Genomic DNA, 24,785 nt, shown 5'->3' on the forward strand with positions numbered 1-24,785 from the left:
AATCGCATAAAATGGCGTCATTGTTTGCTAACACAAATAAAAAATTAAATAATATAATAATTAAATAAGGTAGCACTAATATTTACTGTTGGAAACATAAAATTATGATAAAAATATTATGTAATGAAAAATATTATTTTAAAGCGGTTCAAATCTTTTCGAGGTAAAAGTAGAGAACTTAAGTTAACAAAAAAGAATATTGCAGCAAACTTAAATTAGGTTAGCAAAAACATTAACAAAAATTGCCTGCTCTTTGGCCGAAGTTTCCACTGTACATTACATTGCATACTTTTGCATATTCATGTTTGTGTAAGAAATTACTTTGTGGAATTAGAGACTGTAAATTGCCAGTTTTATATATGATGTATGATTTTAGGGTGTGCTGGTTGACTGCAAGTCATTTACTACATAAAGTTAAGAAGATCTTTGATTTGTTATTTAGAAACAATCTTTATCGTATACATTGACTCTACAATGGCGCTGATACATACTTCATATTAATGTTTTGCCCGTGAACTAATGTTTAAAATGTCTAAACTTCAAACAAGGCTACTTATAATTTGATAATATGACTCGCATTGTCAACTTAAACGTTTAAATTGTTATACTATTTGATCTAAAAAGAACTAAAATAAAATATTTTTTTTTGCTAAGTGTGCACTAAAAGATGATACCTATTGTGATTAGAAATTTATTGAAGACTACGCAGGGTGCCTGTTGGTTGGTTTGGTCCAATTGGTTGAGTCGCCTACGTGGCTCCCAGACTTGGACAGCTATATGTCGTCCTTACTACTCTTTCTTCTGCTGCCTACACAATATCCCGATAGTTATCAGGCGACAGTCGATACCCTGCTTAGAACGTCCGACCACTGCCTGGCACGACCCCGTCGCTCAACAACAGCTGCGTTCTTATTTCTGCATCCTACCCTAGGGGCTAAGATTTTTATCCTTTGGATGATCCCAGTTGCAGTAGCCGGTATGATATTGCAGGGCATGGATGTTTTCATACCAAGCTCTGTAGCACCAACCGGTGGCACAGCAACCATGGCAGATCACAGCCATGGTTCGAAGCGTCTATTAAAGGCGTAGACCCGAATTCATGAAAGTCAGCCTTTGTCCATCCAGTTCTATATTTTGTTTCTTGAGTATATCAGTGATATGTTGAATGCCTTTAATATGCATTATTAATCAGGTGACAGTACAGGAGATATCTTATACAGGCACCATATAGGTTTTTCTCTGGAAGTCGTCAACGAGTGCCGAAACGTCTGTCTGCTATCTTGTACTCTCACTCTCTGAGAAGGTCACGAAATCCATATGACTCTACTTTGCGCGTTAAAACTTCTAAAAAAATATTTATCGTATCGTTGCTCTTCGTCAACATTTCCCCTATCCTCTAGTACACATGTTCACGTTCTAGTGCTCTAAAAAGCGCAAATCAGACTGCATATGGAGAATTGTTTTCAACTTTGGTCTGGAATACCCCAGTATCAGCTCGAGACATTTGAGTATTTGCTATGAAGAGCTGCACGAATTGTCAGGTATTTATATTTATCAGGGAGTGAGTTGTGATGAGCTGTTTGACCTGGTTTCTACCGCCAAATTCCACTTTCGCACGACACATTATAAGTTTGGATGTCAGCCTCACCATTTGGATTTACGGCGTTCCTCTATAGTGCGCTATTCAATATTTTTTATTTAAATGAACTGCGCAATATTTCCAGGACGAAACGATATTCAGAAGACACGTACTACTTAATATCAAGTGACCCGTTTGCTCGTTTGTCCTCCTCTTCCATTAAAAAATCCCTTGTATTGTCTTCTTTAGATCGTTATGTTAAAATATTTTTATTTTTGTATAGTAACACAAAAAGGGACATAATTTAAATGAACACTACAAAGCACCATGCACCATTTCAACAAGCTCGTATTTTCTGAATTATGCAATGATTATACAGTGGAAGTATTTATGCGGCCACTAAAGAGAATTTCCCTAGCGCAGCTCCATTAAAAAGGAATTTATGAATGACGGAAAATAAACTAAAATTACTGCATTATAGGGTAATATTCTGCAGTAAGCGGTTGTAAATTACGTTTTCTTTTATGGATATTTTCTATGAAATAAAAAATCATGTTTGTGATATTGATAGAGATATTGCAAAAGGGAATAGGATTTACAAAATTTCGTGTAAAATGCTGATTCAAAGAAGTTAGACTTTATGCTATTAGTTGGAAGGCCCAAACATCTGCGGACCTCGTACCACAGAAGTTAAAAGACATGAGAATGCTCTAAACAGGTAATTTATCTAGAAGTGATGTTAGATTGATCCACATTTTCTCGACTCAATTAAAAAAGAAATCCCACACAACTTTGTTTTTTTTTATGTTACTCATTGACGGTGGATACTGGGACTTAATTGTTGGTTGGATCATTTTTACCAACTTCATTTAAATGTGCTCTCAATCAGGATTTTGTAAGAACAAGATCATAGTGTCTTCCCTTTCGTCCTTGTCTTAGAGACGTCCGTGACAGGACCAGACCGGACACATTGAAAATCAGCACCATTCACAAACTGAGGAATATGCGCTTACATCAACCCAGGCGTTAATATTACAAGGTTCCATCCATATCTGAGAGGGACGTACACAGTTCACAACGTGAGAGAGACAAATAATTACTGTCGTGAAAACTACTATTCCACTGACCTGTATAAATACCTAGAAGAGGTCAGTGTACTATTCGCTGAGCATTGTGAGGGTATTTTAAACTCAAAAACACAACAACATGCATGTACACACCACACACACTCAAATAATGCATATTAAATTTATTAAAGTAATCAATATCTGTTTAATATTATCTAACTTTTATCAATTTTAATAATGTCATTTTTTTATTTCTTTTTCAAATTTATAATTTTAATGTTTCCATACTGCTCATTTATCGGTGCAATCACAGAATAGGTGCAATCGTGTTTGTTAAATAAATTATTGAAGCCTGCAATACAGGTTATCCTAGTGCGGGGTCCATTGTAAACCTTTTTGCATTTTTTTCCAATGACACTGAGATGTATATATCTCTCTAACAACATTTTATTAATAGGTATATAGCCCTGACCGCAGTTTATTTGATATTCATTTCAAGTTGATTCCTCTTCGGTTTGGGTTTGATCGGAACGGAATGATCCTATACCCGCCCTGTGCTTTACCGGGGCGTAAAAAGAATAGGGGCGTCCCAGGCCCAAGGGGATCGTAAGAGGAGACTAAAGGCTTTTTAGAAGTAGGGAGTCACGCCGCCGTGTTATGACGTCAGCAAGACGGGCCAGACTCGTCCGGGTTAATTAACACACTTGCACAGTATACCGGCGTGAAGTAGCAGCCTAGTGCCGCTATGTTTCGCATGGGTTATTGTGTCGCCAACGCGGCTCCAAGATGTGGATAGCTACATGCCGTTCTTATCAGATGTTCTGCTGATTTCACATCCTGATAGTAACCAGGTCTCTGTTGACGCCCTTTTCGGAACGTCTGACCATTGCCCTTGCACTCCTGACCAGTGCAGTGCTTTTCCGATGGTTACGTTGCAGCCCACTAGCGACAGATTGGAATAGGATGCGTTCCTTTTTTGAATCCTACCCTTTTTTTATGAAAATAAGGGACAAGATGAGACGTTCAGCTGATGGTAATTGATACGCCTTGCCCCTTACAATGCAGTGCCGCTAAGGATTCATGAAAAACCCCAATAATTTTTAATGGCACTACAACTGCGCTCTTCACCTTGAGACATAAGATGTTAAGTCTCATTTGCCCAGTAATTTCACTAGCTACGGCGCCCTTCAGACCGACAAACATTACTGCTTCACGGAAGAAATAGGCGCCGTTGTGTTACCCATAATCTAGCCACAATCCTGTGCAAAGGAGCCTCCCTCTGGCACCCTTGGGGCAAGGTTTGTTTCTCTTCGGATAAGCCCAATGCCTGCGCCGTTGCAGTAGCCGGTGTGCCGATGATACTACAGGGCGTTGACATCTCTATACTAAGCTCTTTAGTACCGTTAGGTAGCCCTGGTTCGATGCAAACTTGGGTTACGGCGCTGGACTCAAAGGTTCCAAACTGCAAAATTTTAAAGAGGAAATATAACCGTGGCTACAGATTTTTTAAGCGGCATAATCACCCGTGCGAAATCGAAGCACGTCATCAAAATCGGCGAGCAGCTTTCCAGTTGCCCGACTGGAACACGCAAGTTCTGATCGTTGTTGATAGCTGCTCTTGGTAACTTCTAAAAGCCGTTCCTGCCGTCGTTGCACATGAGGAATGACACCCAGGCCCATACAACAAAGGGAAAGCCGATCTGATGCACGGAAACGCAAAAACACCGTCGAGAGAGCTCTATGCCTGAAGTACAGCTCAGACAAAAACTGTTCAGCGACCTCTGTTTTTGTTGGACGGAAGGAAATCAGGCCGGATGGCATTTTTTTAAACATGCTTAGAACGTGTGTCCCTAATTTGACGCCGGGGCTAATGCGTTTATTCCGGCACTCATACTCAAAATGTGTAATCCCTAAGTCATGGAAGTCAGCCCTTATCCACCTGATCCAAAAAAAGCAGGCAGTTCCGCACCGTGTTTTAAAAAATCATTGAGAGCTTAATTGACCACCAGCTCTTGGACCTAGAATGTCAACAGTTGATCAACGACCGACAGTACGGTTTTCGTCGAGGTCAGTAGGCATATGATGAGCGGCGGTATTGAAAGCTATAGATGGCATGGCATTTAGCCTGGCTTTTGATCGTGTATGACATAAAGTAGTTCACAATAATGATAGCAATTTTCAACACATTAGGCAATATGGCTCATCATTCCCTTTTTATCCTTTGGTTAAATTGTTTTAATAAAATATATTTTACAAAATCGCTGTGGATAAATTTTAAATTCTAGATTGCATTTGCGGCAACATTCACTCGATATTTAAATGAGGAAATTTGAAATAAAAATATAGACTAAAATATTTTCTCGTACACATAATAAAACACTTGCGAATGATAAGTCCTTCGTTTAAATTTATTAATATTTTACTAAAACAACTCAATTCTGAAAATTATAGCAAGGGGTATTAAATACAAAAGCTGAATATAACCATTCTGAGCTATTCATAAAGTTTTAATGTAATAATATCTTAACTCAACGGTTGTATTTTATTACGCCTTTTTGTCATCCCAAGGAAATTTAAACGTTGCAAAGTTATACGATTTATTACAAAATTTCCGAGACCTAATACATCATATTTCAAAGTAATTTCTTCGTCGCCTTAATTCTCGTTAAACGGAGTGTTAAGATTTCAATTTTATAAAGGCTTGACTTCCATAAATTTTGTCGAGTATTTTACATCAGCCTTCCTTTAGCCGCGCCAAGGGCTTTAATCGGCAGCTTTAGAATGTTTTTGCCGCCGCAAACTTGAGAATAGCACTTAGATGTCGTACACTTCCAGTTCCTAGACGAGAAACTTGGCCGTTTAAACTTATAGTACTTAAGTTAAGAAATGGGATTTGCAATAAACTGTTTCCCTTTATTCTTTTCATGCGACACGCGCAGTAATGTTGTGAATGCTTTTAGTAAAATTCTCTGGGAGTTGAGAAATTCTTAGCGAAATGTTGAGCGATGAATGTGTTTATATTTAAATAGGTACTCTAAAATTCTAAGCGCTGATGAAAAACGTGTATTACGAAGAGTACTGGAAATATATTTTATTGAAATTTTGAATGTGTATTAAATACAAACCTTTCCACAAGCTAGTATGAGTCAGGCATTTTCATCTATATAATATATATAAAATACGGCGTTGCAAATTTTATTCCTCAGCAACCTTAATAGCTATAGGCCCTATAATATATCGCTCGAAAGTTCTTGATGAGAAAAGCTTCAAATTGAGTTTGTTTTTCTATGCGTGGGTGGTCGAAGTCAAAAGCTAGTCAGAATCAAAGTCAAAAGTCAAAAATTAAGGTTCAAACATTTCCAACAGAGTAACATTAAAAATGACTTTTTCCAACAATGGTCATTTTCAATGATGTTCTGTACATATGGACATATCATTCGCAGTCTGATAAAGGAACGGCAAAAGTGTCCTTAAAGACAATGCGCGTACACCTTCCTTAAAGGCCGGCAATGCTCTTGTGATTCCTCTGGAAAAAATGTAAACTCACTTTTCTCCTTAGTCGTGTGTCAACTGTGTGTCAATCAACAAGCCAAAGTGTGCTATAAAAAGTGCTTAAATAATACATTAACGACTCAAGAAAAGATGGTGTGGTGTGGCTTTTAATCGGTAAGGTTATATTATTTATATTATATAAGATTGATAAAGAAAAAGCGTAAGTAAAGACACGTACAACCAAGCTGTAAAATGAGCTTCCTTGTGCGGAGTTTCCAGGATGAATGTTTCGACATGGGTACCTTCAAAAAGAGCGCGTATACTTTTATAAAAAGACGGCTACGCTCCTGTGATTCCTCTGGTGTTGCAAGAGAATGTGGGCGGTGGTGATCACTTAACATCAGGCGACTCGTAAGCTCATTTGTTTACCTCTTCCATAAAAAAATAATATTTTTTTATTTTTAAGCTAAGTACGATCACATTATAATCAAACGATGGAATGATGAATATGTTTCCCGGTGACTTCAAATTAATAATATTATATTGATACCTTCTTCATACGAATATACTAATGTGACTTATCTTCAGGTTCATGTTACGTCAAAAAGCCAAAAGTTCGATCTTTGATCGAAATACCCCAAGAGGGAACGCAATTTTCAAAAGGTACATATGTGATGTCAAGAAACAGACGCGAAAGACATTCATTGCAAGGATTAGATTAGTGTCGGAAATAATTGATTGAAGATGTAAAAGTGGGCAGCAGAAATCAGGTCATAAAGTTCTACAGAATTTTCCAAACAATATTAATGGAACAACACATTATTTTTTACATTTGTGTACTCATTGATATATTGGTGGTGTAATTAACTTTGCTTCCTTTCGATACATCCCGATCGTGGAATATACATCTAGGCCACTCTTTTCCACTACTTTCTAGTTCAACTGTCTTTAGTAAATCTACATAATTATATCCATCTATCATTATGGGTTTTGGTACCCATAATGATAGACGGCGCCTTTTTCTGGCGTGAAGCAGTAATGTGTTAGCATTATTGTTTCGGTGTGAAGAGCGCCGTAGCTAGTGCAATTACTGGGCAAATGAGACTTAACATTTTATGTCTCAGAATTTTTGGGTTTTTATCAAGAATCATGAGCGGCACAGCATTATATTGGGGAGGGGTATTAATAACCATCAGCTGATCATTGTGCTCGTCTCGTCCCTTATTGTCATAAAAAAAACCGCTCTTTCAAGACCGTATTGACTGAGAAGACCTCAATAGAATATATACAAATGGCATAATACGATATTTACCAGATTTTGAGATCCTGTATCGCAGTCCTCGCCCTCCTTTTGGATGACACCGATTATAGGTTGCGAATTCACCATAACTGTTATTGACCCTGCTGTAGTCAGCTAGATGTCGGTTTCCATCCAGGTGGTTAGGCAGGGATCTATTCCATCCCATAGATTCACCGACCACCGAACCACACACAGATGATTCCGTCTGACTCTTCGTTTCTCCATTACACAAGTCTCCGCTGGATCGTGCTCGGCGCCCCTTGAGCCCTTTGCAGGAGTGCTGGCTTATATTGGAGCCCATTGCGAGGTTTGACCTCACAAGGGCCCCGGGCCCCGCATCGTGCCGATATTCTGAAGCCTCGCTTTTGACGCTAGCGTCTTTATCTAGAACAAGAATTGGAATATTAACAATTTCATAAGCACGTTGTAATTCAGCATTTAAAGGGACACTCAAAGTTGAAAGCCCAATTAATTAATTTGATAAAATGTATGTATATTTATTAATTTGTCTGTCTGTATTTCATTATCATGAGTCCACTGCTGGAGAAAGGCCTCCCTTAAAGATCTGTATCAGTCCAGCGCAACCTTGATCCAACACCTTGACCATATCATCACACTACGTCTTCCGGTACGTGGTCATCATTCGAGGACTTTATTGCCCCACTGGTCACTTGTGTGCGCTGCCCACTGCCACTTCAGTTTAATTTTTTTTTATGTAAGACAGTGCAATAAATAAAAAAATACTTCAAAATGCGAATGAAGTGGGGGGCAACGAACGGGGGGAGTGTTTATTTTAATCAAAGGCTTAATATTGTCGGGATATTATTCTTAACACTTTCATTGGACGAAAATACCGAATTTCCGTATTCTGTCTTCCTTCTAGTGTTTGAGTTATCTTTTGTCGATATCGCTGATAAAATAGTATCTACATTTATACCGCTTTACTGTATTGTCAATACATAACATACCAAAACAGTATAAAACGGGATAAAAAATTGTTGTAAGGGTAAAATGTAGCGTAATTTAACATTATAATCACGTTATTTTATTATTACGTTCATTATTATGCGGCTGAAAGTATAAGCGATGTGCAGCTTTATATGCTATTTATACGAGTATACCATGTATATTATGATTTATCCTTTACATAAATTATAACAATTAACAAAAATGATATTCTTCATGATACCACAGATAGGGAATGGACGACCAACCTCTGGCAATTAAATGATAAATTTTATTTTTGTACATTACATTGTAACTATATTTTTATGAAAATACCCAAATGATTCACGCACACTATTTCGATTGGATGACTGTTTATGACATTCAATAAATGATATCATATCCTATTTTGAATAAAAATATTTGAATTTGAAAGGCACAGCAACATGCTTTTCACTATACTAAGGAAAATGACTAAAGTGTGCCCTCATCGGTACATAGGAGCTTCATAATTGATCGGAAGAGTGCAACGTGATCATTATCCAGCGTCAGTGAAGATCGTAACCATAGATCCGTGGCCAGACAGATTAAGGGATTTAAATGTCTGCTTATTATATTATTTTATTATATATTTCTTGTTAGCCTTTAGTTTTAATTATTGTTATTTACCTTACCAGTGGGAGGCTCTTTGGCACAGGAAGCCGGCCAGATTATAGGTACTACAATGGCGCCTATTTCTGCCGTGAAGCAGTAATGTGTAAACACTATTGTGTTTCAGTCTGAAGGGCGCCGTAGCTAGTGAAATTACTGGGCAAATGAGACTTAACATTTGTCTCAAGGTGACGAGCGCAATTGTAGTGCCGCTCAGAATTTTTGGGTTTTTCAAAAATCCTGAGCGGCACTGCATTGTATTGGGTAGGGCATGTCAATTACTATCAGTTGAACGTCCTGCTCGTCTCGTTCTTAATTTTCATAAACAAAATATTTATGTGTATAGTAACATACATTTAAGTTACTTTACTAACACATCATAAATATGGATCTCTGTGTCTGAAATAAAAACTGTTATTATTATTATTGATGCCAAAGGTGGTCATATCGATTAGAATGATTTATTTTTCTGTTGAGACTTGAATAAATAAATACATGTAAGTTTTAATAAGATTAATCACGTCATTTAAAATAAAGGGTGAATGTAACAGAGCTCAAATACTTAGATAAGTGGGCATAATTACCTTAATATAGTATAAAAGCACTTTATAACAATAGTTTTTTGTATAAAGCAAGACAGCAGATAATTTCCAACGTTCCATTTTCCGCGATATGATTCGATCTAAACCATAATGACGCATTCTCTACAACCCGACCATTTTCTGTTCGTGATTATCTCGGAGTATAACGATTAAGTGAACAAAAGAAGAAGCGTTTTTCAAGTAAATTATGAACGATCTCATGAAAAACTCAATATTTGGGAAATTATGTGAAGCGTTAGTGCAAGAATTACATTTGAATGACGGAATTACTTGAAAAATAATCATAATATTGTGATTTTCATTATTATAACACTAGAAATAAGGGATTGCTTGTAACTAATTCTAGTACGCTTCATAAGATACATAATAGCATTAAGGGTAAGTGTATACACTTCTATAATAAAGTCCCAGCCACTGTTCAGGCATTATCTATAAATAAATTTAAATGTTTTATAAAAAAAATGGCTCTGTCATAAATCCTATTACTCCACTGCTGAATTTCTAAATGATCGGATAGCCTGGGACTAGATTGCGACTATTTTATAGCGGTAGAAATGACTGTACAGTATTGTATATTTTATTGATAAGAGCGCAAAAAAAGAATGCTGGGAGAGTTTCCATTTGTTTCCGAAGCGGTAGTAGTATCTAGTAGTTATTAGAAATGACATCAAAAAGAGAACGAAAGAGACAATTTTGAGAAAATAAATGCCTTTTATATATTCATAAGAGTATTTTTATATATTCAATAATAATAAAAGTATTTTTATATATTCATTTGCGTTTTTATTCAGGCATCTAATAGTTTAAGATACGCCAGAAATTTAAGGAATGAAACTTATGAATAAAATATTTGGTTATAATAAATAAACTTTATTCTCATTAATGTTTAAATTTAAAATAAAATAAATTCTCAGTATTGTTGAGAGTATGAGAAGTTACAATTGAACAATTAAAACGCACCATGTTATTTAGTGGGGATCTATACAGTGCAATATAATAATAATGTATACGTTGTCAAACACCTTTAATTCAATAAAGACATAACAACACACTTATGACAATGACTGTCCTGAAATGTTTCATAATTATTCAATATATTATGTCTTTGAGGACTCGCTTTAAAAGAAGTCAGTGTCTGGGCATTTTTTTTTTCCAAGGGTAGAGTGTTGTATATCTAAGATATATATACTTTCAGGGAGCTAAGGCAAAGCTGTCGCTTTTCCATGGTCAGTTAAATATTGTCAGCTCAATATGCCTGGCTCTCCGAGTCACAACTCTGGTTAATTCTTTTTTTAGAAGGGTGTGTTAAGTTTTATTGTTTTTCTGTTAAAAATCTTATAAATTAGTTATCAGGTAGTGTATGTGTATAATAGTTTATACATTAGTGATAATTTTTGTTTCTGTGTAGATGTTATCAGTTTAAGTTTTATTTAAAGAAGTCTTAGGAACACGGTGCAAGGCATTTCATTTCAATGTATGGTGGTACATCTTTTGTGTTCTTAAGCACATTTAGAACACATGAGGGAAGTGAAAACTTGATTAAATATTAATTATCTATTTAATATTATTCTGTTAAATTTATTTAAGCGCGGTTTCACAGTAGACTCGAGCCCTTTATTCTAACGAGTTAGAGCGCTTTTGCACTACGTCCAATCAGAGTCCGATCCGTATCCGTGAAAACACGGTCCGAAGTAGTCGTAGATCTATTTCTACGGTTGACGGAAAGAAATCGGATGAGTAGTCTGATCTAGTGCGTAAACTACCAAAGAACTATTGATAGTCGGATCGGATTCGGATCGGACATAGTGCATGCATAGCGAAAGCGCCTAACATAGCTGAGATTGACAGCTCAATGTCATCCAATACAGGTAAAACTAAAGTGGCACAACACAGAAGTAAAAAGTTTTTCCGTGCTGTAGGTAATACTAAGAAACATTTTTAGATGTCAAATAGTAGGTAGGGTTTATATCAATTCCTAGCTTACAATCATATTTCACTTATTTTATTCTAATCTTTAATAGATTTAACTTTTTATAACAAACAACGTGAAGCGTTGTTTATAGAGAGATAGCTAATTAAAATGGCAAAAAAAACGAGTTAGGTACAGTTCTGACTTAGGCCCGGTGTCCACCAAGGCGGAGAGGAGACGAGAGCAAATGCGCCGCGAACCTGTCAGGTTATTTCCACCAAAGAGGAGAGGAGATGTGAGCTTTGCGATCTCGAAATCAGTCATGTGATGTCTACGAAAGGAAGTCGTCATCACGTCCGCCTACACAAATCTCCGCTCTGCCGCTTGATCGCTGGATGCGGCACAATATTCTATACAAAAATAATAATTTCCTCTCCTTTCCGCTTGATCCATTGCCACCAAAGCTAATCGGAGAGGAGATGTGGAGGTAATGAAATCTGATTGGTTATCAAAATACATCTCCTCTCCTCTCCGCTTCAGTGGATACCGAGCCTTAAGAAGTAAACAGAATACTATCATTCCATTTTTTTTACTTAATTCAGCATGTCTTACCCACTATTTAAATATATTTGTTTCTTCAAATAATGAAATAATGAAAGAAATATATTAGTATTTCTTATGTGAGTGTTCACCTGACTAATAGACCGAAACGTTCATTATATACTTCACAAAACTACAAATGACTTTAACTCATTAAAAATAATCATCTTCAATTAAAAAATATAATATTGATATGTAGGTACCTATTTTACATACAGGTAGTACTGAAAAGTTTGTCAAAAGAAACCTAACCACTAGTAGTAGTCTTGCAATCTTTAGTTTATATTATCTGTGCTTGCAATACAATTACAAACACGTACCTATGGGCAGGCGCATAGGACTAAGCACGTTGAAACGCACGAATGAAACTATCATTTCAATAATTTTTTTTAAATAAAAGTATATTTATATTTTTATATAGGTAGGCTTGTCGCGATACTTTTTGTACAATGATGTGTTTTGCAAAGTCGACGACGTAGTTCGACGGACAGAAGGCCGTTGGGGCAGTAAAGTCCTCGAATGGCGATCACGTACCGGAAGACGCAGTGTTGAAGCCCCCCACAAGAGTGACCGACGATCTAGTAAAGATCGCCGGAATACTTTGGATGCGGGTACCGCAGAACCGATCGTAGTGGAAATCTTTGGGGGAGGCCTTTGTGCAGCAGTGGACGTCTTCCTGTTGATGATGATTGCAAAGTCGTCGTACATTATTTTATTCATCAATACTTTTCGCAGCGCACGCGATGTAAAGAATATTTTAGGTATTTTTTGACACCTCGGGTTACATTCCTGGAGTCTTAGTAAGGACTTTAGGAGGATTTATCAAGGATTTTTTGAAGTTATAATTATAATACCCTATGTCACCCGGGAATAGTGTAGCTTCTCAACAGTGAAATAATTTTTCAAATCGGTTCAGTAGTTTTGGTAGCTTATTCAATGCAAACAAACAACCGATCAAATTTATTATTATTATTATTAAATCCTTACTCTTTGTAATATTAGTATAGATAAAATATAAATAAACACTATTTATTTTACGAATAGTGAAAGTCTCAATGCTCACGAAAACATCAAAATGAATGAGCTTTATAACAAAGCTTAATATGTGCAAGTAAAATGCCATCATAAATATTCTGAAAGTTTAAAATGTCTGCAAGATAAATCTGAAAGTTGTTAAGCTTAGACTTAACATTGCCAACTTAGAGAAAATATCATTCGTTTAGTTGTTCTCGTGAGCTGTGAGACCTTCAACACTTGCACACTTAAACAATATTCCGTACAAAAATAATACGATTTTTCTGCTAAAATATTGTGCTCTCACCGTAAGCGTTTTAGCCACATCAAAAAAGGAGGTAATTCTTTATTCGACTGCATTCTTTTGTGAGTATACTAAAGTATGAGAAAAGATATCAGGTGCCTGATAACGATATTTCTTCCTAGTTCGTTTCTTTCTGTAAAAATAATTCAATTAAATTATTTCATTTTTTATTTACTAGGTTTATGTGTTAAACCTAGGCGGACGCTTCAAGATCAAATCAGGGACGTCTTGAAAAAAGGCCAGGTCAAGAGTACCCTAAACCGGAGAGCATGTATGAAAGGAATAATGAAAGTGGACGAAGCGAAACAAGTATGTAAGGATCGTAGCAAGTGGAAAGAAGTGGTCTCTGCCTACCCCAAACATTTACTTGTCTTTAGTTATCGTCGTTTTAATAGTACATTGTGATACAAGGGTGAAAAGTAGGTAATTGCGAACAAGCCTCAGCCGAAGTCAAGGACGTTTATGAATACAGTTGTTGGAAAAAGTTAAAAACAAATTAATAAAATTCAATCAATCAATATGTTTATTTCAACTGAACCACAATAGACAATATTATGTCTACTGTGAATGAACGCAGTGTTTAAATTCTCTTTGATTTCAACATATTTCAGAAAGTGGTGCGTTTTGCAACTGGACTTTTCTTATTTCAAAACTAAGAAATGACTTTCAATACAATTAATGTCTATTCGATTTTTGGTTTTGCATGAAAAATGTTGACTAAATCGCAGACAACACTGTCAATACAACGATAATTATGAATTTATTCGAACGTCAAGCAGCCTTAGCCAAACGCGGGAAACGTGATAAGTCCGAATAAACCAATCATAAGCAAAATGTCTATTTGTAAACATTTTGCATATTCTTGGTTTATTCTCAGGTATAACTTTAAATATATAATAAATAAACTTTATTTGTAAGGACGTTAATATCATTTTCCGGCTAAAGAAATACAAAGAACGTTAGGGCTAGTCACGGTAGTTTATATGTAGTTTATTTTCCTTAATGACCTATTACTGACGTTCTCTGGTAGGGTTGTCAACATTTTTAGACCGAATATGGTAGACCGATTTGGATTCAGTGCCCAAAAAAATATAGCAGACAGGGAATTAATACAAAAAATATATTTTTAAAACAATAATTCTTAAATGAATATTGATAGATTTTTATTTTAAAGGAAACCTTCGTAAATATGATTACAATCTAATTTTAAGTTTCAAAATTCCATAAACTCTTTTTTAAAACGGCTTTTATCAGACTGATACTGACTCTATTGCGGTCATCTTTCCATACACGCTCTGTATGTGGATAAAATATAGTACACAACTAAAATTTGGAAACAAAATTTTTGTGAACGATGCGGGACTCGAAGACCTCTTGCATTCCGTGCCAGTGCTCTCCCAACTGAGCTAACCGTTTGAGTGACGTATTGTCATAAAATCTTGTATGCTTTGTTCTACTCTCAGGTTGTGGCTTCATCCACAGGATCTGCTTTACAGTTGATAACCTGCTCAACCCCCAATATTTGCATATTAGAAAATTGACTTGAGATATCCCTCTTGTAAATCTAAACAATCGCATCCCGTCCCGCATCGTTCATAAAATTTTATTTGTGTATTAATCCTAGAAGTGAGGGTTATCACTTTAAAAATATAACAAATTGTTTAAAATATAGTAGTTTCACCGGTTTCAGGAAAAAAAATTTAAACTACAAAGCTGACCGCCAACCTTCGCTAGTCGGAGAGGCACGCAAAGAAGAAGAAGAAGTTTGACCTGCTGTATCATACTTTTAAAATAATAGTAGAAATATATCTTAAATAGTGGGATTGGCAACCCTATTCTCAGGTCACGGTTGCATTGCCGTCCTTGCTATTGTCTTTATTCGTTATTGTTTTCGCAATGGGTTTGGTTAGACGCACTGCAAATTGTACTATTTAAAATCCATTTCTGGGCCAAAGCTATCTTTCATCTAATTGTTTCGAGCATAATTTGGGTAGATATATTTTACTGATTTGAAATAATACTCAATTAATAATACTACATTTTAATTGATTCCCCTAGGTTTAATAAACCGGAGAAGCGTGAGTTAGACCGGCTCACCGAGTGTTCTGTAAATATTATTAAGTACCCGACCTATAGTTGAAGAAAAGAGAAAAGGTTTTTTTAATTCTTTTACTTAAATCCAAACAACATAAAAATAATTAAAAATCTGTTCAAGTTTGTGCCAATTATGCCAATTTCAACTCCATAGTTCCACGCGTTACCGAGATAAAGGGGCTAGGCAGACAGAGGAACGGACATCAAAGTCATTTTATAAGGGCTCTGTGTGAGTCCAACAAAGTAACACTCAGTGCAGTTTCCCAATTAATATGTGAGTTTAATTAATTGTTGTTTAATTATTATTTATAAAACTTAAGATACGACTGGACATGTATCACACTCGTTACAATATTGGTAACAAACTTCACAATTATACTAACAGATATTTATTGATGATGGTTTTTTTTTGTTATGACCGTGTACTTGTGACTTGAATCTCCTTAACTCTATTCAAATTTTCAATGTAAAATAATACAATAATTAAGTTTACTGTGGAAAATGAGATTTTGAGGCGTGCTTTTGGATTTTCCAAACTATAATTATATAATTTAATTACTTTTCCGTTATTGTGTATTTATTGTAATATTTTTTAGTGATCTAAGTTTTTAAAAATGTATTGTACTGTATTTAAGTTCATTATGTATGTTGAGTGAGCCTGTAAGTGATGTATACAATTTCTATAATTATATTTAAGAGTGTGCTTTAGAATAAGGATTATAATTGTATGGAACGGCTTTCTATTTAATAAATAAATAAAAAATGGCCGTCTGATGTAACAAGTTGGCACTCAGGTTTACATGTTGCAGCAAACATATAAAATAACGCTTGTAAAGGCTTATTGCCAAGTATTTTACACGTGCACCTGTGGACCAATCTGACTCAGTGACTGTCACTACAGTACACCGTACTGTCAGTAGTCTGCAGGTCCAATTTATCTATGGATTCAGGATGGGGCTGCCCCGTTTCTGCAGTACATCTGGTGTGCTCACGTAATGACTAGTCTATGGTTTGCATGCATTATCCGACAAAAATATTCTTCGGTAAAATTATAAAAGGGAGATATGATTCTTTGATTATAAATTGTGTCATTTAAATTCGTAACTGATACTTAAGATCATTGTTTTCCTAAATTACTAAAAGGCATAAATGGTATTTATTTTCTCAAAATTGATTCCTTGATAATTCTATTTGATGTCATTTCTAATATACGAGTACTAGATATACCGCTTCAGAAACAAATGGCACTCTGAGAGGTGCAACAAACTCTCCCAGCATTCATTTTTTGCGTTTTTTTTTTAATGAAATATACAATATTGTACTTTCATTGATAATGCTATAAAATAATCATAATCTAGTCCGAGACCGTCCGATCACTTAGATATTCAGCTGTGGAGTAGTAGGATTTACGACAGAGCCATTTTTTTTGAAACATTTAAATTAAAGTATAGCCTATTATCTATATAATGCCTGCACAGTAGCTGAGACTTTATTATAAAAATGTATACATTTACCCTTAAAGCTATTATGTATCTTATGAAGCCTACTAGAATTAGTTACAAGCAATCCCTTATTTCTAGTGTTACTATGGATGATACCTACTTATCTGAGATAAACTTTATTTTATTTCAATTTATTTTGTCCTGTTTCAAAGGAAGGATTTTATTGAAAGGAAAATATATTTCTCAAGAATATTTTTAGCACCTTGAGAGGAATCATAACTGCAACATTATTGGATTTTTAATTAAGAGTTAATACAATTGATTTTTTATTCATTATTAGACAATGGTTCAAGATTTGAATGACTAGTGAGAATAATTAAGTCGGACTTTTTAGTAAAATAAAATAAGTTTTAAAACAACATGACCCAGAAAGCGGAACATGAATAGACGTACAGGAAAATTGTTTTGAAGCCTTCTTCTAAGAATATAATGACTGTCCACGCATCATAGTGAAGTGATGCTTGCTCTCTCGAGCGCATGTATCTCACTAAGGTGATAATCTAGTGAGTGCCTGTTTAAGTTTGTTTATCAAAGTTTATATGATTTTAAGGGTTTCGTACTTCAAATGGAGTAAACGGAACCCGTATAGGATCACTCTGTTGTTCATCCGTCTGTATGTCAAGACTCTTTATCTCGGGAACGCGTGCAGGTATCGAGTTGAAATTAAAACTTTATACTCAAATCTAAAGTCACTTGAATCTGTGAATAACTCAAACATCTTAGTAGACGTAAAAAAGATAGGGCCGTTTATAACGCAAAAAACGTATATTTCAACACTCACAAGGGAATCAAAATTTATAGGATTTGGAAAGTAAAAGGAAATATCTGAAAATACATTACATACACTCTATACATTTGTTATGTACGGAACCTCCGGTCGGCGAGTCCAACTTGCACTTGTAGGTTGTAATCAATGTCAATCTGAGGCATACTCCGTCGTTTTAACGAATATTTCTTAAAAAAAAGTTTCACTAATACCTATATAAGTTTTTATCGAAGCAGAAAATAAAATTTTCAATAAACTAATTCAATATAACTCTCCAAATATCTACATTTTGCACAAATATTATCTGAACTTTTCCTTCATAATGTTCTCCTAAATTGTAAAAGTAAAGAGAACAATGCGATAGTAAACTCTAATGGAGATTCTACATAAAAAAAAATTTTTTCACAAATTTATAAGGATTACCCACGAACACGTAATTCTTGGAAGAAGTTTTATGAAATTTTTGCTCCCTATTTGTCGTTCTTGCTTGTCGTCAACAGGCGATATCTGTTGGGTGAAACAATATGCTTTTGGACCATGTTCACGTTGATGATAGCGAGGACCGGGAAGAGGTTCCCTCTTAAATTTAAGTATTTAAAATATCTTACAAACGCAAAATCTTAGAAATACTTACTAAAATCAATCTGTAACCACTTTAAAAGCTAATTAATAATAATGGAACATAATATACCTAACTACCTAAATTTTAAACAGTAAAAAATACCCCTTAAATATTTATGGAGTGTAAAAAACACTTCCCTTAATCTAACATTGTTTCTTCTCTTCTTCTGAAGTTGCAACAGAGCAGAGATAAATGACTACAGATTGTATCACAAGTCCTTTGCGTATTTATTAGCAAACAAGGGACTCTAACATTATCAGTCCATGTTCTCACGGAAAACATCCAAATGTTCGTATGTAATAATATAATAGCCTTATAATTTATATCTGAGGCACAGTTAATCAGCTTAGGAATGCATACAGTCAAGTCCAATTGAAACTGATACGAATGATAAACTGCAAGCGAATGAACAAACAAGAGCTGTATGCATTTCTTATTTACATTGTCTTCCGACTGATATACGACAATATCATTTAATACTACCTATACTAATAAATGGAGAGCTGGTTTTTTTGTATGTTTGGTTATATTGCAATACTGAACCGATCAGAATAATACTTATACCATTAGATGCAGCGTGTTTCGGAGAAGGTTTAGTGGTAGATATGTTGGTAGTTGCCTATCCGGTAACAATCTTTTTTGATTTAAAAATACCTATATATTATTCGGAATACAAATAATACAGTCAATTTACATATGACAGACAATTCAAACAACGAGTGGGCGCGAGGTACTCAATTTATATGGCGAAACAACGTATGCCAGGACAGCTAGTATTTCTATAACTGCAAAATTAAGAATATTTAATGTTTCATAAGCCTGTTTGTTTAGCTTTTACGCTGTAACTACGTAGCCAATCATGAAATATTACACATATCTTGGATAGGTAAGGAGATAGGATACATTATTTTTATCCTGAATTACTGAAATTTTATGGAGATGAATGGCCATAAGATAGTCACATGGTCGAACTTCATACGAATTTTCATCAAGATCGTGAAAGCCATTCTTAAGTTATAAAATGGGCATACACATAGACATACTGACAAAACAGCTCGCAGCGGGCCTTTTGTTTAATAAGCAGCAGTAGTGCTGTAAATGACATTAAAAACTACTCGAAATAATTCAGTTTTAACCTTACTTGTACTTAGTACAATAGACAGACACTCTCCTTATTTTACGCGAGACTAAATTTGAAATGTTCATGTGTGCTAGTTTCACAGATATGTTAGTGAGGGAACTGAAGTGTGTAGTATTTTGCTTGCTTTTGGTCAATCCCCAAATATTCCATAACGGCGTCATATTCACGTATAAAATATTTTATTATCCAACACTTTTTTTTAAATTAATGTAATCTTTAGAAAATAGTGTTTACTGAGTATTTAAAATGTAATTCCAATTGTTTTAGTGAATATGTAGTATTGACGAATCAGTTACTTAACTACTTACCTGTGAAATGTTTGTTTATTTCGATTGTTGCTGTATATAACAACACAATCTAATACAGGGCACGACACCATTATATTTTTTAATTAATATCTGTTCAAACAGAACATAATTACGATAAAAAATTAAAATTAAAACGCCGTCCAATTAGACAGGAGACTAGTGGATACTAAATTGTTTAAAAACGGTGTCACGTTCCATCTATGCCGTCTCTTTCTCACACTTTTTTGATTTTGTCTAAGGATAGTTATCATACTCTCACACAGTGTTCGTCTATTAGGCTAGTATACTAAGTTAATGGTTTTGACAAAACAAATACATTTTATGTCTGACTTAAAGAAGACACACACGAACTGAACCACCCCTTTTTGGAAGTCGGTTAAAAATACAAAAATAATACATATTATAGAATGGTAATAATTGGTTAGCTCAGATACCAAGATAGGTAAAAAGAAATTCAATGTAAACGGCAATATTTTGATCAAATGAGATAACAATTTATACCATGACTCGCTAACGAGCTAACAATTATATTTCTGAATGAGTATTTTTCTATTAAAGTGGTTTTTCTTTTGATATGAAATTTAAAGGCGGTCCTATGGGTATCTTTAATGTATAAGCGATTGCCTTTGCTTCGGTTGGGATATAATTAACTAGATATCATTAATTGGGTTTTTAATTGTCATGGTTTACGGACTCTCGAATACGCCACGGGAAAAATAGTGCACCTCAAGGTTGTGGATTCGTTCAGCTCTCTGCGCTGTGTTAGCTGCTATAAAATCGTTATCCATTCTCCAGGTGCACAAACAACTAAATGGACCAGATTCAATTGATTCTTAAAACCGCGTCGACCTTCGTGTAATATTGACAATCACAAAATTTATGAGCCCAACTTTACAGAATTACAATAATCAACTTTGGAATGCGCTTTTGATGTTTTAGATAACAAGCTTAAGATAAGGGAAAACTAACGTTTAGCAATGCCCCTGAGATATAAACAATGGTCTCTTTAGGAGACAAAAGGCGAAAGATTGCAAGAAAAAGGGTAAAATAAAAGGCATAAAAAGGCAAAAAAGGCAATTATTTTCTCAAAATTGATTCCTTTAGAATTCTTTTTGATGTCATTTCTAATATACGAGATACTACTACCGCTTAGGGAACAAATGGCGCTCTGAGAGAGAAGAAGCGGCGCAAGAAACTCTCAGCAATAATAATCAGCATCACAACATAACACTTTTACATCAATTAATAATACAGTAAATAAAATAAAGGAAGTACAGTAAAATAAATAGTAGTTTATTTATTGATAATGATATCCTAGTGGTGCTTGTTTTGCACACCGTAACAAAGCGGCGATGTGACGTCATCGACGTTAGGTTCACAGATAATGTAACCGGGTAGCATATGGGTTTTAAAATAAAGATTATTAAATTGTAATTCAGCTGCAGAACAGTTGACGGATGGTTCGATCAAGAGTTATTCGTACATCAGTGGACGATGACATAATATCTGAAGTGGTTCTAAATAATCTTTAAACTAGAGATAGGATAATGAAAAGAGCTGTTAGTAATGGTTCAATAACCGCTATGATGCAATCCCCAAAACCCATTATAGTGATAATTTTAACTTATCAATTATTTAAGATAAATTATGTTTGATTATAACAAACAGTTGGTTTTAAAGATATGATAACAATATTTATTTTGTAAATGCAGTGATTACCTGCTTTGAGTATGTGGTGACAAAATAGTTACGTGACATGGATTTAGTTATTATATTATTAACACGCTTTTATTAGCTTGGTTTATATCTTAATACATATAAATCTCGTGTCACAATGTTTGTCCTCAATGGACTCCTAAACCACTTAACCGATTATAATAAAATTCGCACACCATGTGCAGCTCGATCCAACTTGAGATATAGGATAGTTTTTATTTCGATTTGGGACCCATAATTATTTTTATTTTCAATAGTTGTTTTGTAAGCACATATTTTCTATGAGAGAATTGAGTGACGCACGGTTTGACAGTTCCGCTGTAAAACAATTTCATTATAACAGCAGGGAGCGTTTTTTACGAAATAGTTCTTGATGTTTTGAAATATTATTTGCAAATTCCTATAAAACAGTATTTTTTTTATTATCTACAGAACAACGTCTGTCGGGTCAGCTAGTATACATATATAAATCTACGTTGATTTTTACTCACTTGGTAGGATTCATTTGAAACTTCGCAATCTCATCAAGGACCGATGACTATACAATAAATTTGTCCCAGGGATCGAAGGCAATGAATATGCGAACTAGCAATAATTGGTACCGAAAGCTTATAGTCCTGTACCTTCTGTGATATCTCAAGGAGTCTTGTAAAATCAACCTCACTCCGGAGACCATGCTACTTGCATGTTCCCGGAGCTAGAACGAATTATAGACAAAATAGCTGTCTACTGCGGGGTGGTCGGTCTTTCAACGACTTGTCTAAGCTATTAGACCTGGATTTGTTCACCATCCCAATTATGCAGGTTAAACAGCTCCTTACCCAGAAGTGTTTCAATCAGGTTTAATTGTACATTTTCGGTCTTTTGTTATTTTTTTCTTTATCATCTTATATAATTTTGGTTTTCGTTGTCCACTTAACTCTTATATCGTGAATGCATTCCTATCTGTGAAAACTTTTAATTTTCCTTCTGTAATTATGTATGTAACTTAATTTTTAACCTAGCTGTAAGTTATCCAAAAATTGTAAAATAGAATAAAAAACCCTTGACACATCGTATTCTCAAGAGAAATAATGTCTGTTTAGAAAACTTTAATCCAAAACTACAACAAAAGGGCTGCGCATGAGGCAGCAGGGGCTAGAAGCGACAACTTACTCATTCTAAGCAGGATACTAACGGGGAACTGCAGCTCTCAATCCTAGAGAGACTCAGAGATTGCAGAGCTAATAGATTCTGTAATAATGCAGATGAAAGCCCGTTATACATCCTGTAAGAATGTGGTCCTTTAATGCGTAAACGTAGCATCTCATTGGGAAATCCAATTCTTCAAAAATTTGAGATACGTCAGTTAATTGCAGAAGATATAATAAGATTCATGAAAGAATCAGTCTTATCAGTGAGCTATAGTTAACAGTGACTATCACATTGGTCGCAGTAAAACAAGGCTGCATTAAACTGTATTTTTTTTACCGAACTTAGCCGCATTACTAACCATAACCAAAAGGTTGTCCCAGTTTTATCAACTTAGTATGTAAATTTATTTACATCTAATGCAATTTTTTAACGGAATCATAATTAATAATTGACCCCTTCCAAACGTCGGATTAATTTGGAATCAAGGACCGATGTCAATGCAATTATTTTAATCACCTGTTCCATTATACTTACCAGGATCTTGAGGATTAGAGAGATGAGATTAATATTTAATATTCTGTGCCAAATACCAAGGGTCGTGCTCAAACAAATAATTATTAAATAGTCGATTATTCTTCGTTTCGAAATTGTCATCGTTATAAGAATACATACGTACAAAATAAAGACAATAAATGGTCTGATTTATAAAAACATTTTATTATTTAAAATTATTCAAGAATGTATCCCAAAATAAATCGTAGACAGCTAAAATAATAGTAGAGTATATTATTACTATCGACGGTACAAATCCAATAAATACGCCTCGGTGAATTCCAAACCGCTGCCGTGAAAATTAAAAATGAAACGCCAAGAAATGTGGGTTTCATATTTACTACACGTCCACGTTATCTCTGGACCTCGCTGGAACGTGAAGCCCTCTCCCGTACCCCTTTTACTGTTGCGTCAGTACGGTTTGCAGTTTCACTACCGTTAGGTACATGTCGTGATATTTTCGTGCTATCATTGCATTGTTATAGAAGTTTTCAATGTTGCGTATTGACTCTTGTTGTTACTATTTCTGTAGTTTCTGTTGTTCTGTGACGCTATAACAGGACTTCCAGAAAAATAAATAATTTTTTTTCGTAACCCGGATTCTTCCATTGATATTTCGTTATTACAATAATAATAATCAGCACCACAGCACAGCACCTTTACATCAATCTATAATACTGACTTTATAATAATATCCTAGTGATGCTTGTTTTGCACACCGTAATAAAGCGATGATGTGACGTCATCGACGTCAGGTCCACAGATAATGTATCCGGATACTACAGCAGAAGCTAATAAAAGCGTATTAGTTTAAAAAAAAATTGATATTAATTAAATAAAATAATAGGTTAGGTTAAAAATTGTCTATTTGGAGTGAAATGCGCTAAATATATATACTCTCCGTATTAAATTAAACATTTAATTATGTGCATAGCTCATATAAATTTGTATCAACTATATTGATAATTCAATATTAAATAAATACAAAGCACACATGTTTATAAATACAATACATGTCATATTAATGTATGTATTGTAACATACATAGTACCCATGTGCTTATCAGATTTTCCGGCACTAGTATTTACACCACTTTCTTCCATAATTTATAGAATTTTCAATAATTTCAATAATATAATAAAGCTTCTAAATACAAGAAAGTGAAAGGTGCGCGAGAAATGATGCGCACCAAAAACTTTACTATGACATTTTGATGGGCAGATTTTACTATCCATATTATTTTCATACCGGGCGCCTTATATGAAAATCGATTCTTAAGGAGTAAACTCCAATAATACAACAAGACATAAGAAAGACACCCAGTGTCTTATCATATATATATTTTGAATTTTATTAATTTATAATTTATTTTACCACGCACACAAGCATCTTTACAAACAGCGAATGCAGTTGGAGCGCAGCGGAGACCAATCCTTAATCTAAGATTACAACGAATGTAGAGTCATGAACTTGACAGTGTCGAGTGA

General features: G+C 34.8%; 1 protein-coding gene across 3 annotated transcripts in view; it reads right to left on the reverse strand.

The window, feature by feature from the left end:
• The window catches only part of LOC126965510 (uncharacterized), a 154,111-nt gene that overhangs the window by 102,053 nt on the left and 27,273 nt on the right, over nucleotides 1-24,785 (reverse strand). For all 3 annotated transcript variants that reach the window (XM_050809150.1, XM_050809149.1, XM_050809151.1), the window contains exon 2: nucleotides 7,451-7,822. In XM_050809150.1, coding sequence (XP_050665107.1) covers nucleotides 7,451-7,822 — 372 coding nt within the window. The remainder of the gene's footprint in view (nucleotides 1-7,450; nucleotides 7,823-24,785) is intronic.

This window comes from Leptidea sinapis, chromosome 7 (assembly GCF_905404315.1).
Source record: "Leptidea sinapis chromosome 7, ilLepSina1.1, whole genome shotgun sequence".
In the NCBI taxonomy this organism is placed as follows: Eukaryota; Metazoa; Arthropoda; class Insecta; order Lepidoptera; family Pieridae; genus Leptidea; species Leptidea sinapis.